The sequence below is a fragment of the Carassius auratus genome, chromosome 28, assembly GCF_003368295.1.
Source record: "Carassius auratus strain Wakin chromosome 28, ASM336829v1, whole genome shotgun sequence".
In the NCBI taxonomy this organism is placed as follows: Eukaryota; Metazoa; Chordata; class Actinopteri; order Cypriniformes; family Cyprinidae; genus Carassius; species Carassius auratus.
The window spans coordinates 24,774,166-24,793,800 of NC_039270.1; the positions used below are offsets into that span (position 1 = coordinate 24,774,166).

Here is a 19,635-nt window from a genome sequence, read left to right on the forward strand (position 1 = left end):
TCTCAAGTGGATACCAGTTGCGTCCAACTCCACCCAGTCACCCTGAAGTGACGGTCCAAGAATGGTGCGCAACTTTTACCAACCCAACACAGAATTTATTTGTTTACACATTCATTCGTCCGGACACAGATACATCCACACAACAAAACACAGCTCTTCCTAGAGCTCGCTCTACCTAGAGCGTCCTTAAGGGCCCACCTATTTCTGTCCTTCGAGAATTTCACTTATACATTCTCAAAGCAGTATCCGTGGGACTTTTCCTCGCGATTCCTTAACTAATCTGCTTATCCGTTTATCACTGTCCTTACCTGGCACAGCTATCCAATAAACACAGACCATTGCATACAATGTCTTTTGCCTACACCATCTTTGTTTTACATCAAGGTTGCCTTCCAAGGCCTTCCTATTAATAACCCAAATATGTGCATGCAGTTATTTCTTCTGGAGTAAAACCCCTTTTTCAATTTAGATATCCTATTATTTTTCTAAATTTGGAAGAGCAGATTTTAAGTGTCCTTACCACTCAGAACTGACCAGTCAACAACACACACTAATTATATAAGCATAAATGCTTACCTTATTCTATGGTGGCCACCACTGTGTGTGTGTGTGTTGCTCATCAGTCAGCTCAAAAGCAGTCGTCCACCCTGCTCCTTTCCAGTCCCATCTGGGGTGCCAAATCTGTGGTGTATTTTGCCGGTTCTCCAAAGAATCGAACTCAGTCAGGGATTTTTCTCTCAGAAGAAAAGACTTTATTTTAAGCAAAACAAAGCCGAGAGGTCCTTGCAAGGAGATCTCCCGAAATGCTATCTAGCATCTCATTATATACCCTATACAGGGCGTTTCCAAATAGTCAAGACTTTTCCTTATGCTTGCAATTTTAATACCTCCCTAGAGTGGAGAGGCCCTCTGCTTGATTTACTCTAAACACAGGCCCTCAATCTATGTCTGACCATATGTTTTTCATCAGTTCTGAACATTCCTGCACGTAAGCATATTCCTTTCTATCCATTTCCTATAGGATTATAATGGAAAAACAACTAGCAACAAAAATGGCTAGATTCACATTGATTATTCTTGATTGATTAAAATCTTACTAATAAAAATCTTCCACATAACCTCTGTTTACAAACCAACATTTTATAAATGCAGTCAGTTCGCAATCCATACTTTTGTGCCACCTGGCGGTAGTTTCGCGATTGATTTTAACACGCGACTGACTTGCAGTAAACGCCGTGGCCCTGCGGCGGCAGTACACACGGCAGTATTACCCATTCTGGTTGTCCATCTACTCTAACTCACAACACGTTTGTCAATCATTAGCCTACCACTTATTAATCATTTATGAACATATAGTCATATTTTGTAAACTGAATTAAAACATTACTAAAATGTTAACTTATCACTAATTAATCATTTATAAATGTATAGTCATGTTTTGTATATTATTAGTTCATCATTAACTAATGATTTAAAATTAGTTGAAACGGAACGTTATTATAAACTGTTGCCTTTTGATATTTTCTTTTATAGCACACTGGAACATTAGGGAGCATAACCTCAAACAAAAAAGTGGCTTATAAAAGTAAACTCACATTATAACACACCAATCTGAAAACACACCAATTTGAAAAACTAATAGAATGCATAGTCGATATAAAAAACTGGATGACGAGTAATTTCTTACTGCTAAATTCTGAAAAACAGAGGTGTTAATTATAGGACCTAAAAACTCTGCTTGTAATAACACTGTCTAAGACTTGATGGCTGCTCTGTCAATTCTTCGTCATCAGTTAGGAACCTAGGTGTGCTACTTGATCGCAATCTTTCCTTAGAAAGCCACATTTCTAGCATTTGTAAAACTGCATTTTTCCATCTCAAAAATATATCTAAATTACGGCCCATGCTCTCAATGTCAAATGCAGAAATGTTAATCCATGCATTTATGACTTCAAGGTTAGACTATTGTAATGCTTTATTGGGTGGTAGTAATATTTACTTATCCACACTCGCAGTAACGTTCCACGGGAGTGCCAGTGCAGTTAATTATTTGTATATATAGGCCTTATATTTAAAGGGATAGTTCACCCAAATAGCAAAATTATGTTATTAATAACTAACCCTCACGTCGTTCCAAACCAGTAAGATCTTTGGAACACAGTTTAAGATATTTTAGATTTAGTCCGAGAGCTCTCAGTCTCTCCATGGAAACTGTGTGTACGGTCTACTGTCCATGTCCAGAAAGGTAAGAAAAACATCATCAAAGTAGTCCATGTGACATCAGAGGGTCAGTTAGAATTGGTGGGCTGGTGTTTCGATCGCACCGATGTGGTGGTCTTCTGCGCTGCCTTGGTGGGCTTCTGTCCCGGTCGCACGGCTGTGGTGGTCTTCTGCGCTGCCTTGGTGGGCTTCTGTCTCAACCGCACGGCTGTGGTGGTCTTCTGCGCTGCCTTGGTGGGCTTCTGTCTCGACCGCATGGCTGTGGTGGTCTTCTGCGCCGCCCTGGTGGGCTTCTGTCTTGACCGCACGGATGTGGTGGTCCTCTGCGCCGCCCTGGTGGGCTTCTGTCTCGACCGCACGGATGTGGTGGTCTTCTGCGCCGCCCTGATGGGCTTCTGTCTCGACCGCACGGCTGTGGTGGTCTTCTGCGCTGCCCTGGTGGGCTTCTGTCTTGACCGCACGGATGTGGTGGTCTTCTGCGCCGCCCTGGTGGGTTTCTGACTCAACCGCACGGCTCCAGTTCCACCTGCTCCACCCTGGATTCCTGCCCTGTCTGTTCGGCCCTGGGCCAGTGAACTTTCTGTTCTCCCCTGGACTTGTGTTTTGTTATTGGTTTGTTTTTTTTTGGCACTTCCTGTCTCTGTTACCCTCTATTACCTGGCCCTCCATCCCTCCCCCTGGTCCTCCGCCGGTCCACCTCCCTCCTGGGTTCCTTGTCTTTGTTAATTGCACTTGTCTCTGTTTCCCCATTTTACCTGGCCCTCCGTCCCTCCTCCTATTCCTTGGTCTCTTCTTGGGTTCGGGTGGAGCATCTGGTAGCTGCTCCGTGGAGGAGGGGGTAATGTCACGCTGTCTGGTCTCTGTCCCCTGGGTGTCCACTAGTGGTCTCACTTCCCCATAGGCACCTCACCGTAGGCACTACAATTCCCACTAAGCCTTGTCCCTTCGTCACAGTAATTGCACTCTTGTTAATTGCACTCAGGTGTTTTCACTTGTTAGTTATTATCCTCCTTATATTAACCAATCATTTTCTGTTTGTCTACATGGAGTCCTTACTTTCCGTCACCTGGTTTCCTCGCGTTCCTAGTTTTTGACTTCCTGTTCCTGATCCTGTTTGTTTGTTTGTTTGTTTGTTTTTTTGTTTCTGTTTTGGATTGATGTGTGGTTACGACCCCGGCTTGTTTTGATTTTGGATTGCCCAATAAATCTCACGCTGCACTTGGATCTCATGTCTCCTGTGTTCCCGAACGTGACAGCTTCCAGTGTGACCGTGCTGATAAAGCCTATGTGAAGGATGATGTTTTATGTTGATGAAAGTACAAACACTATATAATAAATAATATTTTAGCATCCAGATACGTTGGGAACATGGAAACATTTGGATTTGCGCCGAATGAGAGATGCAGGCATCAGCTTCACCTTAAATTAATTTGTTCTTGGATTGATGTTTTTATAGCCTAAACTTTAGAGGATTTGTTTTGGAGAGAACCTAATAACTGTTTTTATAATTTTGCTTTAGACTACAGGCATTTTAGCCTTCATTATTTCGGAAAGTAATAGGGCTAATAAAATGCAACGTGAGCCGTGACTTAAGTTTTTTTTTTTTTTTTTCACTCTCAAAACTCAATCTTGTGTGTGTGTGTGTGTGTGTGTGTGTGTGTGTGTGTGTTTTTTTTTTACAATGCAGCAAACATTTTTAAGTATCTTAAAAATACTTTAATGTCTTTAAATTGTTGACAGATATATATATATATATATATATATATATATATATATATATATATTATATATATATATATATATATATATATATATATATATATATATATATATATATTTAGTAGCTTACATTTGGCCAAAATCTAGAAAAGATGATGCTGTATTGGCTGTGACTAAGCACAGTGGGTTATTGGCTAATGTTCGATCTCTATTTTTTCCTTTTCTTTTTAAGTAAAGAAAACGCTATATTTTATTATTATTATTATTATTATTATTATTATTACAAATTATAGGCAAAGAATATTGTTTTTAAAAAATAACATTATTAATCTGTATTTCTTCCACCTGAACCGGTTTCTGAACGATAATATCAGAGGAACGCGGGAACAGAAATGTTAGAATATCGATTCTGCTCAGAGAGAACTGATTGAATTTTTTTTTTTCATTTTCAAGCCCTGCTGAAAAAGTCTGTGTGCTCTCTTAGAGAAAATATTTTAATCTAAAAAGTTCTTACACCAAGAGTTATTTTATGAAGTGTCAAATATGTTGCCACAATCTCAAAAGAAAACAGATTTTTTCACTGGTCACACTTTCTGTTATTTAAAAGTTTTTAAATCATGATTTCATCATGTGCTCTTAGCATTTATGCTATCAAGTGGAGTTTAAGGTAAAAAAAATTGTCAACTATATTACCGTCAAATTCTGTTACCAAGGTAGAGTAACACTGCTGTCAAGAGTGTAACAGAATTGACGATCTGATTCCGCCTGTTACTTAAAGGGTCAGCTCTGTTTATGAACTCTTTTCACACAAAAAAAAAAGAAGAAAAAAAAGAAAAGAATATGCTGTTTAAAATCTAATAAACTTTACTGATTTATTTTTGCATCCTTATATTATTTCAACAAAAATGTTTAATTGAATATTGTATATTATATTTTATACAATTATATAATTTAGAAAATGTTTCATGTTCTGATTTATTGTTATTTCTACACATTGGCTAATTTGTCCATAACAGTTATTTACATTGCATTAAGATTAGTTGACAAACAATACCATTAAAGACATCTGTTTTTTTGTTAATTGTTTTCATTACAAGTGAAAAAGTAAGTAACTTGTGTTTGGCAGGCACCGAGTTATTGAACTTAAATATGTTTTCAATAAAATACAAAAAAAATCTGTAGTGAAAATATTTTTTCTTAACTTTCTGCAATGCCAAATGTCTCTCCAATTATTGAATCACCCTCACATTAACTCCTCTGCCATCTGTTTTATTACACAGTGGTTTTAGCTTGTGAACGGGACTTTTATTTTGGAACGTTGATGTGACGTCATAAGACCGCTCCGGCGTCTGTTGTGATTCAGCTGAAGAAAGGTGAGTGTTTTAAGCGTTTAAAGTGTTTATGTACAGCCAGTACGGATTTTCTGTGTTTAAAGTGATGTTACATGGTTCAGTGATTATTGAAGGTAAGACTGTAATACCTAACTAACAGTAATGAACGCTATTTTGTTTGAGTACAGCGCTTCGTTCACGAGAAACAGAAAAGAAGCGCTTCATTTCGCTCCAATATCGTGATTTTGTTGATCATGAACAAGAATCACTGGCGAGTAGTGATGGACAAACGGATCTTTTCAAAACGAGTCAGTTGAGTCGATAGCTTCACAAAATGATTCACTAATTCTAATATATATATTAGATATATCTAATTTATTAGATATATTATTATAAATCTAAATATATATATATTTAGACAATATATACAAACAAATTAAATAATTTAACTGTTTTTTTTATTTTTCATTTTACTAAAGAAGTATTGTAAATACCGGGAAGTATTTTAGATCGATTTGAAATACAATAAACAACGAAGAGGATTTAAAGTATATACATTTATGTGTAAAGTATTTTGCTAATAAAACAATATTATTAATCAAATCATATAAAACCGAGCACTCTTTGGTTATTCCGTACATTAGATCTTGTTAGAGTGATCTTGTTATGATCCAGTAAATAAAAGGGCTTATTCCCAAAACGACATCTTGAGTGTAGAAATGTATTGGAGGGATATATCTTATATAATATTTTACATTTTATTTATTTTACCTTGGGGAGAATAGGAAATTTTAGATGGGCTGTTCTGAAAATATTTAACAATGTTTTTTATCAAATGTATGGTCTAATTTATTTCTTAATATTTGACAAGGGTAGCACAACTGGATGATATATTGTAATATATTCTATCTCAATATCACCAACGTATAATAAGGGAAGGACTGCAGTAATTTTTCAGTAGGGAAGGGAACATTTTTACACCCGAGGGTATTTCATTAATAACCGTAAAGAATTGCTTTGGATGACAGGCAAATCTGTGTTATAGAGTAAACAAATTATAATTTAACATATTACCAGTCTCATCCATTAGATCCAACATAGACCAAATATTTCGATTTACCCAATCCTCATAAAACAGGGATTTGTTTCTGTGTAAAATATATGTGTTATTCCATATAGGAGTATTATGGGGTGTAAAATTGTATGTGTGCACCAATTTCCATCATAAATAAGACTTGAATGCTGATAGCTTCACTGGAAGTTTGGGTCAATCATAGTCACATCTGAGAAGGAAGCAGATACCACCCACTTTACAAAACAAGGCTGAAGGCACTGCATACCAAAAACTCTCGGTATTACCTAAAAACATTTGAATCCCCTTTAATAATATCAGGTTTTCGAAAATGAGTTTTGAGCCTCCAAAGAAAATCATCAATTTTTGATAGCTTATCTTTGTAATACCTGAAGAGGGGGTTTGATTCACTGATTCTAAGCGCTCAAATCTCTGCACTCTGACAACACTTCCTGTTTAACATGTGACAAGAACAACAAACACACTTAATAATGACTACTTTAACAAACCAACGAGCGATGTTTTCATGAAAGTGTCAACTATTAAATGTAAACTTTAAATTATTGACTAAGAAAACTTTACTTATTGTTTAGGGGTGGTGAAAAAAATCGATTATTGATTAATCGCGATTATGTTATGGACGAGTATGAATCGATTATTAAATTTTCAAAAATCGATAAAAAAAAAAAAAAATGCATTATTTTATTTTGTAAAAAATGTGACACCGGGAGTTGAACGTCACGAACGCGCCCAGTTCCAGTTAGCAAGCGCGTGTAACGGCAGCCAGAGCAGGTGTGTAAAATGGAAGAACCAGGAACGAGCAACCAACCGATCCACCCAGCTCCATCTAGGCTCAAAGCAAGCGTGTGGATTCACTTTGGTTTTCATGGCAGGAGCTCTAAACATGTGGATAAAACGCATGCCGTCTGTCGACATTGCCACACTAAACTGAAGTACTGCGGCAATACGAGCAACTTGAGGGCCCACATTTCCCGCTTTCATCCAGAGGAGGCAGGGTGGGTTAAAGACGACCGCCTGAAGCCCGTCATCCCACCGAATCAGCGCACTCTCCACGATATGACAAAATTGGCCCCAGGCTCGGAGAGAGCTAAGAAAATCACAACGTCGATATCTTATTTTATAGCTAAAGATATGAGGCCATACAGTGTGGTGGAAAACCAAGGCTTCTGCTACATGGTCCACAGTATGGAGCCAAGGTATGTGATACCATCCCGGAGCTTTTTTACAAACAAGTCGATTCCTATTCTTTACAAGGAGACAAAGTTTTTAGTGCAGGAGTCCCTCAAGTCTGCTCCCAGGGTAGCAATAACTTGCGATGCCTGGACCTCCAGAGCCACCGTCTCATATGTGACCGTTACAGCTCATCATGTCAACAGTGAGTGGAGGCTGATTTCATACGTGCTTCAGACGAGAGCTATGGATGATAGCCACACGGGCGCTAATATCTGCGAGTTTCTCAAAGCTGTGGCGGACGAGTGGGGGATAGAGACTCACGACCTTGTTCTAGTCACGGACAACGCTTCAAATATGAACGTGGCTGCAGAGCTTGGCAACTTTCTACATGTCCGTTGTTATGCTCACACCCTAAACCTCGCCTGCCAACGAGCGCTTAAGTTGCCCTCTGTAGCCCGACTGTTGGGTCGAGTCAGACGGATCACCGCCTTCTTCCACCGCAGCACCACAGCCAGTCATGTGCTGGAACAAAAGCAGGCCCTACTCGGTAAGCAAAAGACTTAAAATTAATTTTAAAAATAAAATATTTACCTTTGTAATAGAAGTGAATCTATTTTAACGGTTGCATTCAAAGCAAGCTTTTTATTAGTCAGAGGCTGCATCATCCCTCGAGGTATTCTCTCTTGATATTAATAATTCTATTTTTTTTAGAGAATGATTAGTTAATGATCTGATTAATAGAATGCTTCATATCAGTTGTGTGCTTTGTATGCTTTGTGTCTTATTTCACTGCTTCCCTGTGTTAGGTGATGAGGCAAGAGGCTGAAGTCCCTGAGGGGAAATGTGATGACATGGCTGAGGGGCATGATGACGGTGAGGAGGATGATGCAGTTCAGAAGGTTTGCGATGAAGCCCTGAAGCTGCATGAAGATGGCCCTTCCACGCCCTCTACCTCAAGACCATCTTCTCTGACTGCACTGCTGGGCCAAACATTTAATGTTGCTGTCACCACAGCAGAGCCCAAGTCGGCACACACCAGGGCTGAGGAAGAGGTTCGCATGTATCTGGAGGCCCCTTCCCTTCCTCTGACCGATGACCCCCTTGAGTGGTGGAGCACCAACCATCATGTGTATCCTCTCCTAGCTTAGCTGGCCAAACGATATTTATGTATCCCAGGTACAAGCGTTGCTGCAGAGAGAGTGTTCTCCACTGCGGGAGACATTGTGTCAGCACAACGGAGCACACTCACGCCACAACATGTGGACCAGCTGGTCTTCCTACATAAGAATCTGGTCATTCCAGAGCTATGAATGTTTAGTACAACTTGGTTGCTCACAAGTTAGTGTGTTGCATTTTGTCACTGTGTTCTACAGTACAGTATATAAGCTTAAGAAGAAAAAATGAAAGACAAAGTGTTTAGGTGGAGAAAAAACTTTTTCTTTACCTTGACATGTTTCGACTGCAACCTGCAGTCTTCCTCCACCTGAAAACGTTGTCTTTCTAGAAGAAAATTGTCCAATTTCTACAGTATGTTGGTTCTGATCTACTTCCTAAAGGAATTAAGCCTTTTATTTATTTGTTATTGTTTAGTTCAACTTGATGAGTCACAACACAATGTGATGTATTCATTTGTGTTCTACAGAACATAAGCTACATACAAATAATTCTGAAATTATAACAACACGACACAGAAAGTGCTTTGAATTGTTGTTACTCAATAAAAGAGTTAAGTAATTCAGTAGCCGACTTTTTTTTTATACTGCAATCACTTTGTAGTGTATTTTCTTTTACTGTTGTGAAATGGAAAATCAATAATCGCTAATCGAGAATCGTTAATAATCGAAAATCGACTGTAATCGAATCGGGACTTCAATAATCGTAATCGAATCGAATCGGGAATTCGGACAGATTAACCACCCCTATTATTGTTATTTATTTGCATTAACCTAGTCATGGCATTTACTTTAACGCTTGGACTCTTACAGTGCAGCTATTATTGAGATGCACACAGATATTCAATTAGCATTTATTTATTTTCTTTCTATTAATGTTTCTCCAGAGAAACTCTGAAGAAACTATGAAAACTGCTGAAGCGACTGAGATCCTCGTGACACTATTATTATAAAGATGGCGTTTATTAAAGTGGAGAGTGAAGACCTGAAGATTGAAGAAGTATTCAGTGTCAAACAAGAAGAAACTGAGGAACAAACAGGTTGGTCTTCTTTTTCAAAGCTGAACTCATTTACAAAAAGTAGCATAGGCCTGTGTAATTAAAGCATTGTGTAATTGAGTGCAGAAATGAAGGTGAGTAATCTTACGCTGATATTACAGTAGCCAGTCTTAACCGTTTACACCATCTGGCTCTTGATTTTATTAGATTTTCTTTATTTTCCGGGAGGAAAACATTGAAAATGCACATAGTAATAAATCAGTTTCGGTAGCTAACGTTAGCCTGAACACACAAGAAAAAGTGTTGTGAAAAATATTGTCAGCAATCAGAGACATTCACATTCGGACAGGATTAAATGTATCTGAGGATCACTGAGTTTGCTGAAAATCAGGGAATTTTCTCTGAAATGATTACAGGGGTTGAGTGAGAAAAACAAGTACAAACATAATTTCTAACACGGGTCCAGATCTGCTCAGGGGTAATAATGGAACAACAAAACTGTATTTTCAGTATTACAACAGGATCTGCATTTTCATGGTGTTTAAATAAAAGGTTTTGTTTAATAAGGCAATACATACACATTTCTCTTTCAAAACTAAATCTTTCCTAGTTAAAAAAAAAGTAAAATGAATAATTTTCAAAAATCGTAATGCTTAAACCATGCAGGTATAAATTGGTGCTTCACTTGCTGTAATTGACAAGTGATTTCAAGGTTCGAAATTGCAACCATTTTAGTCACGTATGCTTCCTATATCTAATGTGTGCGACCTCAGAATATATCGGAGCATTTGTGCGAGTGCAAATAATTGTTGAGGTGCAACCTGTTTTCATTTCTCAAAAAAAAAAAAAAATTGTCTGATTACTATGGATGGGTCAGGATTCTCAAATATTTGATTAGTCGATTTAATTACAGAATATTGATTAGGCTGATTATAACCGTCCCCGAGCACGTCTTACCCCCAAAGCCCGGTTCGGTTGACTAATGTGATCGCTCCGTGTCACGCTCAGACGCGTGGCTGCTTGTAAGAGGTGGACCAGCGCGCGATTCAGTTTAGTTAGGATGGGGTACACATGCAGTATGAGTGCTAACACCAGAGCAGGGAACTACTGATACGTGCAGCATGATCACCTGAACACCTCTGAGCAGCAAACGCTATAGATTTATAAAGCAATATGTTGTGAGAGGATCTTCTGTGTCACCGCATCACAAACGACTCACAATAATAAATCACAACATTAACAAAACAATGCACTCCACTGTGCTGAGAGAGAAACTTCCTGTTTCATATTAAATCGTGATTATGAGCTAGCTGGATTAAAATGATTTATTTGTTGAAATAATAAAATGTAATATTTCAGTGGTTGATAACCATAAACATTTACCACCCATATGATATATATATATATTTTTTTTTTTTTTGAGATTTTGTTTTGAAGTGATATCTAATTTTTGATGATTTTTAAAGTGTGATAGAGAAAAAGGCAACAAAGAAGAATACTTTTTTTTTTGGACAAAGGTCAGAACTCCTGTTATGATGTAGGTTTTTGAGGTGCACTCTTGCCATAAATTAATCAATTACTTTTCCTACATAATTTTTAACAAAAAAGATTGGTAAAATATCTATTTAGGAGTTTTAGACCTTTCCAAAGATATATAGTTTGTCATGATTAGATTTGTATTTAATTATAATATAGTGAAGTAAACTTAAGTGCCCCGAAAGTTAACAGGTTAATCTACAGCCCGAAGCCATTTGTTTTGAGAATAATGGCTGGCTGATGAAGTTATTGGCTGGCTAGCTGGCTCAGCCAAAACCTAAATGGCTGCTGCAGCCGGCAAAATTTTCATAGCTGCAAATGGCTGAAGCTGCCACTTCATGTCTACAGACTTATGCATATATGTATGACATGTACAGTAATTTGCTGTTCAACTTTATAGTTAAGGCGAGACACTACGGGTAAAATTTTTAACTAGCAGATATCACCATGAAACTTTCCCAGTTGATTACTTACATTAAGATGAGAAAACAAATGATTACACGTTTTCTTTAATTTGATGTTTAAATATGCAAATTAGGCAATATCTAATTAAGTGAAAAATCTGAGTATTGGATAAAGCCAGGTTAAAAATATTTTTTAATTGTGTTCACATATTAGATGGCGAAAATTACAGAGGGATTTATGGATATCTACTTTTGTTATCCTGTAAATCAGAATATTATATCACAATAGCCTTAAAAAAATGATTTTCGCCATGTTTTTTGGAATAACATGTTATATATATCAGGCTATGAGTAATATATTTACAAATCCTTCTGTAAATGTCTTCATAATATAACTAGGTACTACTGAAGTGGAGATTTCGGACTTGGAGTATGAGAGAAAGGTCATTTTGAGAAAACGGGCTTTAAAGATTTATCATCAGCCAATGAGATCGCGCATTCAGTCTTTTTACTTTCACGATTGGTTGCTGATAAAAAGGAAATGACCATATTTGGATCCAACAGGATTGTACAGAAGAGAGAGAGCCTAACGGTGCATGTGATGAGAGGGTGACGGCAGAGATCGCGGAGAAGTATGTTGATTAAGAACGCAAACTTTTGTTGAATTTATGAGAAATCTACAGACGCAAACAGACGAAGTGTAGTAAAATAATGACCTAAATGTGTATTTCGGACTTTTTTCACCACAAGTCTGAAAGAAGACATGTTATTGAAGACAAATATAAAAAAATCTCAAAATTGACCAGAAAAAAAAGCAACAATGTTTTTGCCTGCAGTGTCTCGCCTTAATATAAACACACACTGTTATCAGTATTATTTTGGACAAAGTTTTGCACATTTCACTTCAATGTAACGTTACAGCATGCGTCGTGAATTAGCAATGTGGAAACGGTGGTTTGTTACTGCAGTAATATCACGTTCAGTGCTATAAATCTCTCCGTTCCAGAATATTTGGTTCATAACATCAATCTTTGATTCAGGTGTTTGTGCAACCGTGCCCTGAAGATTTAACAAAAGTCTGGGTAGGCCTAAGTTAAAAAAAAGTAAGTAGGAATTAGGAAAGTATGTGAGAAGTGAGATCAAAATTACCTTGCTTGCTTCTTTCCGCCATTTCACCTCAGTGCAAGAAAAAAATGCATAGATTCTTCTGCGAGCAACTTTAATTGGTCGTCAATTCACTGTGAGTCTGTGTATCGTAGCAACGAGCACAAGACTGTGCTGTTATGAAACCAGTGGGAAAATAGATCTCCTGTATTGTTTATATATTTCGTGTGTTAATGTCTCTATGTGATAGAATTATTATTATTATTAATGCAGATAATTCTAGCCGGCTCAGCCAAACTTTATCAGATGGCGGCTCAATTTGGCTTAGGCGGCTGAAATTCTAAATGGCGCAAATGGCGGCGTCTGGCGGCGGCTTCAGGGTCTAGGTTAATCACAATAAGCTTCGGGCTTTGTGTCTTTTTATTATAAGTCAAAGTCTCAGGCTTCTATCAGTTTTAAGATAAGATACAAACAATTAATGTTTTTTTACGCTATTTCATATGCAGTGAGAGATTCACCTCCTTTGGGTCCCTTACCGGACCCAAAACTAGTCGTCTGTTGATGAGAGTCTTAATCAAGGACTGTTGGGACGTGGTCCTCTTCCACTTCACAGACGCTGAGTGAAAGGGGAGTTTTATTATGACAGGACACTTATTCATGACCCTCTATTCACCAGGAGTCACATACTTTTTATTTATTATTTTTTGGCGGAGTATACAGGTGTAATATATTTATTTTACTTCATGCAATGTAACATGCTTCTATTGTCGTAATTTTGACTTTATTCCCAAAATATTATGACTCTAATCCTTTTTTTTTTTTTGAGAATGATAAAAAATGCTCAACTCACTGTCTTGCACTGGCCGCTTTATAGGTTATTTAAAAAAATAAGAAAAAACTTGAATTTAACAATGTTCCAATCATATTTCTGAATTTAATTAATAAAGAATCAAATACATCTGCATCTTGTTTGGTGAGGACTTTAACAGAAATCACAGACACAACCAAATTAAATCAGTACTGTCACATGCCCATCCACACCGACCCCATGGACTGGTGGAAATCCAATGACCAGAAAATACTGAACCCACAGTTGCTCCTCGGGCGCTGGATCTGTAGCAGCCCACTGCTCCGGTGTGAGCTCACTTCTCACTGCTGTGTGTGTGCACTTGGATGGGCTAAATTAGAATATTGTGGAAAAGTTCATTTATTTCAGTAATTCAACTCAAATTGTGTAACTCGTGTGTTAAATTCAATGCACACAGACGTAGTTTAAGTCTTTGGCTCACATTTAACAAAGATTTTGGCTCACATTTAACAAAAACCCACCAAATCACACTCTCTACAAATTAGAATACTTCATAATGCTGTGTTCACACCAAACGCGAATAGAGCGTCAAATTCGCGTCTACTAAGTCTAGTTTGCCGCTTGACCATTTTGAGATCATTGGCTTCATTCACGCGTGAAATTAACTTCACAACAGACGCGAATTCGTGTCATGGGGGGGCTTCTGCCAGCTGAGTTCACACAGCATTTTCAACCGCCATTTTTATTTCAATCAATCAATCAATCAATCAATCACCTTTATTTATATAGTGCTTTAAACAAAATACATTGCGTCAAAGCACTGAACAACATTCATTTGGAAAACATTGTCTCAATAATGCAAAATGATAGTTAAGGCAGTTCATCATTGAATTCAGTGATGTCATCTCTGTTCAGTTAAATAGTGTCTGTGCATTTATTTGCAATCAAGTCAATGATATCGTTGTAGATGAAGTGACCCCAACTAAGCAAGCCAGAGGCGACAGCAGCAAGGAACCGAAACTCCATCGGTGACAGAATGGAGAGAAAAACCTTGGGAGAATATTTGGATAATTTTCAAAATATTACTGTTATTGTGTCATGAAATGTAGTTTTAAAAGTATTTCAGGCGAGAATGCCTGAGCGGGAGCTCCGTCATCATGTATCCGCCGAGAGTAGCCTCACCTCAGCTAGATCTTCTGACATTTGTCGCTGGCTCTGATGTCTCTTTAGTGGTTCAAGATAAAATGTTTCATTTTACCCCAAATGAATTATGTTTCTTATCTTTGGCCTTTATTCAATTTATCTATTAATGTTTTTTATATATATAGGTCCTTTTTATTCCTGTCTCTATATAGAAATAATAACTTTTGTCATATAGCTCTGGTTGACTGCTCACTGACAACATCAGTCATTACTCCTTGTTGAATGAGTGGAGAAGGGTATTCCTGCACAACCGGAGGCTGCAGGAACATACTGTTGAATGAGTGACTCCTAGCCGGGTCCTGATTAGTTAACGCGGCGCGAATTGAAGCCAAAGTTCAAAATATTCAACTCGGGCGGCAGACGTGAATTCGCGTCAAATGCCAAATGCACAATAAACACCATTCGCGCTTAACACGCGTTTCGCGTCATTCGCGCAAACTAGATGCGCAAATGAGGCGAATTCACGTCTTCCGCGCTGCACTTAACGCCCCATTCGTGCCGCGGGACCTCCAGACGCTCGTAAACGCGCCTTTTCATTGACTTAACATTGAAATCATTCGCGCCAGACACTCTATTCGCGTTTGGTGTGAACACAGCATAAGACCAATAAACACATTTTTTTTGTGAAGAGTTGGCCTTCTGGAAAGTATATTCATTTACTGTACATGTACTCAGTCCTTGGTAGGGGCTCCTTCTGCTTTAATTACTGTCTCAATTCAGTGTGTCATGGAGGTGATCAGTTTGTGGCACTGCTGAGGTGGTCTGCAAGCCCAGATTTCTTTGACCATGGCCTTCAGCTCATCCACATTGTTTGGTCTCTTGTTTCTCATCTTCCTCTTGACAATAACCCATAGTTTCTCTATGGGATTCAGGTCTGGTGAGTTTGCTGGCCAGTCAAGCACACCAACACCATGGTCATTTAACCAACCTTTGGTGCTTTTGGCAATGTGGGCAGGTGCCAAATCCTGCTGGAAAATGAAATCAGCATCTTCAAAAAGCTGGTCAGCAGAAGGAAGTATGAAGTGCTCCAAAATTTATTGGTAAACAAGTGCAGTGACTTTGGTTTTCAAAAAACACAATGTACCAACACCAGCAGATGACATTGCACCCCAAATCATCACAGACTGTCGAAACTTAACACTGGACTTCAAGCAACTTGGGCTATGAGCTTCTCCATCTTTCCTCCAGACTCTAGGACCTTGGTTTCCAAATGAGATACAAAACTTGCTCTTATCAGAAAAAAGAGGACTTTGGAGCACTGAGCAACAGTCCAGTTCTTCTTCTCTTAGCCCAGGTAAGACGCCTCTGATGTTGTCTGGGGTTCAGTAAATCTCTTGACACGTCTGTGTGTGGTGGCTCTTGATGCCTTGACCCCAGCCTCAGTCCATTCCTTGTGAAGTTCAATCAAATTCTTTTTTTGAAATAATTCAAATAATTTTGCTTAACAATTCTCATAAGGCTGTGGTTCTCTCGGTTGGTTGTGCATCTTTTTCTTCCACACTTTTTCCTTCCACTCAACTTTCTGTTTACATGCATTGATACAGCACTCTGTGAACAGCCAGCTTCTTTGGCAATGAATGTTTGTTTCTTACCCTCCTTGTGAAGGGTGTCAATGATTGTCTTCTGGACAATTGTCAGATCAACTGTCAGTCTTCAGTATATATACACGCACACAACATTTACAGAAACAGTGCAAGATGAAAATACAGAAAACATTACAGAAAGAAGATGCACTGAGAATTTTCCCCTCAAAACAAATAGAATAAAATAAATAAATTAGAGTACAGTAGAATCACATACAGTAACAGTAAACATAGCAGTAAACTGGCCAGGCAATACAAAATTAGTATCAACATCTAGACTGGTGATAGATGTGGGAAGAGACAAGGGGATCACACACAAAGAGCAGTTTCAAGCTGGAGAGTTTTGATATGTTCACAAAGCTTGATGAAAATGGTGCTAGGTCTGTGAATAGAGTACCCTAATTTTCTCCAGTTTCATAAAATAAAGAACATCTCTTATCCTGTGAGTGTAAGATGGAGGGTGAGGGCTTTTCCAATTCAATACAACTAAATGCCTAGCTAAAAGAGTCAGAAAGGCTACGACATCTGAAAAGTGAGAAGGCAAAGAATGGCCAGGCAGGAGAACCCCAAATAAAGCTGTGACAGGACAGAGTAGGATATCTGCCGAGGTAATGGCTGGCAATGAGACAAAAATGTGTCTCCAAAAGGAAGACCGGGCAGGACAGGACCAGAACATGTGAATTAAAGTGGCTGAACCAGAATGACACCTGTCACACTCAGTGTCAATAGACTGGTGAATGCATGTTAACCTGGTCTTTGACCAGTGAGAGACCATTCTGAAGGCTCAGGAACCCTTTGCAGGTGTTTTGAGTTAATTAGCTGATTGGCATGTCACCATATTCTAATTTGTTGAGATGGTGAATTGGTGGGATTTTGTTAAATATGAGCCAAAATGATCACAATTAAAAGAACCAAAGACTATTTCAGTTTGTGTGCATTGAATTCATTTAATATCCAATTGTCACAACGTAAGTTGAATTACTGAAACAAATGAATTTTCCATGACATTCTAATTTGAGATGCACCTGTATATTTATATACGCTCCTAAAGGATTATTAGGAACACCTGTTCAATTTCTCATTAATGCAATTATCTAATCAGCCAATCACATGGCAGTTGCTTCAATGCATTTAGGGGTGTGGTCCTGGTCAAGACAATCTCCTGAACTCCAAACTGAATGTCAGAATGGGAAAGAAAGGTGATTTGAGCAATTTTGAGCGTGGCATGGTTGTTGGTGCCAGATGGGTCGGTCTGAGTATTTCACAATCTACTCAATTACTGGGATTTTCACGCACAACCATTTCTAGGGTTTACAAAGAATGGTGTGAAAAGGGAAGAACATCCAGTATGCGGCAGTCCTGTGGATGAAAATGCATTGTTGATGCTAGAGGTCAAAGGGGAATGGGCCGACTGATTCAAGCTGATAGAAGAGCAACTTTGACTGAAATAACCACTCGTTACAACTGAGGTATGCAGCAAAGCATTTGTGAAGCCACAACACGCACATCCTTGAGGCGGAAGGGCTAAAACAGCAGAAGACCCCACCGGGTACCACTCATCTCCACTACAAATAGGAAAAAGAGGCTACAATTTGCACGAGCTCACCAAAATTGGACAGTTGAAGACTGGAAAAATGTTCCTGGTCTGATGAGTCTCTGATGATTTCTGTTGAGACATTCAGATGGTAGAGTCAGAATTTGGCGTAAACAGAATGAGAACATGGATCCATTATGTCTTGTTACCACTGTGCAGGCTGGTGGTGGTGGTGTAATGGTGTGGGGGATGTTTTCTCGGCACACTTTAGGCCCCTTAGTGCCAATTGGGCATTGTTTAAATGCCACGGCCTACCTGAGCATTGTTTCTGACCATGTCCATCCCTTTATGACCACCATGTTCCCATCCTCTGATGGCTACTTCGAGCAGGATAATGCACCGTGTCACAAAGCTAGAATCATTTCAAATTGGTTTCTTGAACATGACAATGAGTTCACTGTACTAAAATGTCCCCCACAGTCACCAGATCTCAACCCAATAGAGCATCTTTGTCCTGGATGTGCATCCCACAAATCTCCATCAACTGCAAGATGCTATCCTATCAATATGGGCCAACATTTCTAAAGAATGCTTTCAGCACCTTGTTGGTGTTACTTTTGTTGGTTACCCATACTCAGAATTTGTGCTCTGCATTTAACCCATCCAAAGTGCACACACACAGCAGTGAACACATACAAACCGTGAACACCCACCCGGAGCAATGGGCAGCCATTTATGCTGCGGTGCCCTGGGAGCAGTTGGGGGTTTGGTGCCTTGCTCAAGGGCACCTAAGTCGTGGTTATTGCAGGCCCGAGACTAAAACCCACAACCCTAGGGGTAGGAGGTCAAACTCTCTAACCACTAGGCCATGACTTCCCCCAGAGAAGGTTTTTTCCCAGAGAGAACCTTAGAATTAAGGCAGTTCTGAAGGCGAAAGGGGTCAAACACAGTATTAGTATGGTGTTCCTAATAATCCTTTAGGTGAGTGCATTAAAGCCAGAAACCATAGACCCCCACATATCAAATTACATTTTAACCCCAGCAAGTAAGCCAATTAATCTTTCTCTTTACATGGTACATTGTTTCTGTAGTACATAATAAACATGAAATTAACATCAATAGGTAGGCTATTTTCTAAGAGAGCCTACAGTACAATTTACTGAAAAGTATTATATAAGAGCCCATTAAGTGTTTCAAACTGTGGAAAATGTGTTAAGATTGTAAACATTGCAACGTAATTTACATATACCTCAGAACAACCGTTCAGTGTCCATAAGCTCATCAGTCAGCTAGAAAAATAACTAGGTTTTTGCTGTGTTTGCGCTGTTGCATCTTAATATTTTTACTTAACCTGTCATCTACATGATTCAACTCCTCCTTAAAAATAGCATGACAAAGAAAAATGACAAAGTTTAAAAGACATACACTCTTAAAAATAAAGGTGCTTTTATTAAAGATTCTTCTCAGGACCATTTTTTGTTTCCACACAACCATTAAGTGAAAGGTTCTTTAAAGAACCATCTCTTTCTCAATTTTATATAAACTGAAGAACCTTCTTTCGCCACAAATAACCTTTTGTGAAACGGAAAGGTTCTTCAGATGTTAAAGGATTAGTTCAGCCAAAAATGAAAATGATGTCATTGACTCACCCTCATGTCGTACCAAACAAGCATCGAAAATACATTTTGTATATACACTGTATATTTCAAGTTGGAAAAGACGTTTAGTTCCCAGATGGATTCATGTTGATAAACTCA

At 38.5% G+C, this 19,635-nt stretch overlaps 1 protein-coding gene across 2 annotated transcripts in view; it reads left to right on the forward strand.

Annotated features, from left to right (window-relative positions):
- The window catches only part of LOC113047312 (gastrula zinc finger protein XlCGF8.2DB-like), a 36,471-nt gene that overhangs the window by 15,273 nt on the left and 1,563 nt on the right, over positions 1-19,635 (forward strand). The window contains exons 1-3 of one of the 2 annotated variants that reach the window (XR_003276231.1): positions 5,412-8,083; positions 8,343-8,874; positions 9,596-9,704. Coding sequence is in view for 1 of the 2 variants with exons in the window: in XM_026208672.1 (XP_026064457.1) it covers positions 9,664-9,748 (85 nt within the window). In the remaining variant the exon portion in view is untranslated. Of the gene's footprint in view, positions 1-5,219; positions 5,313-5,411; positions 8,084-8,342; positions 8,875-9,595; positions 9,749-19,635 lie in introns of those variants that run through there. The other variant, XM_026208672.1, reaches the window with a different exon arrangement.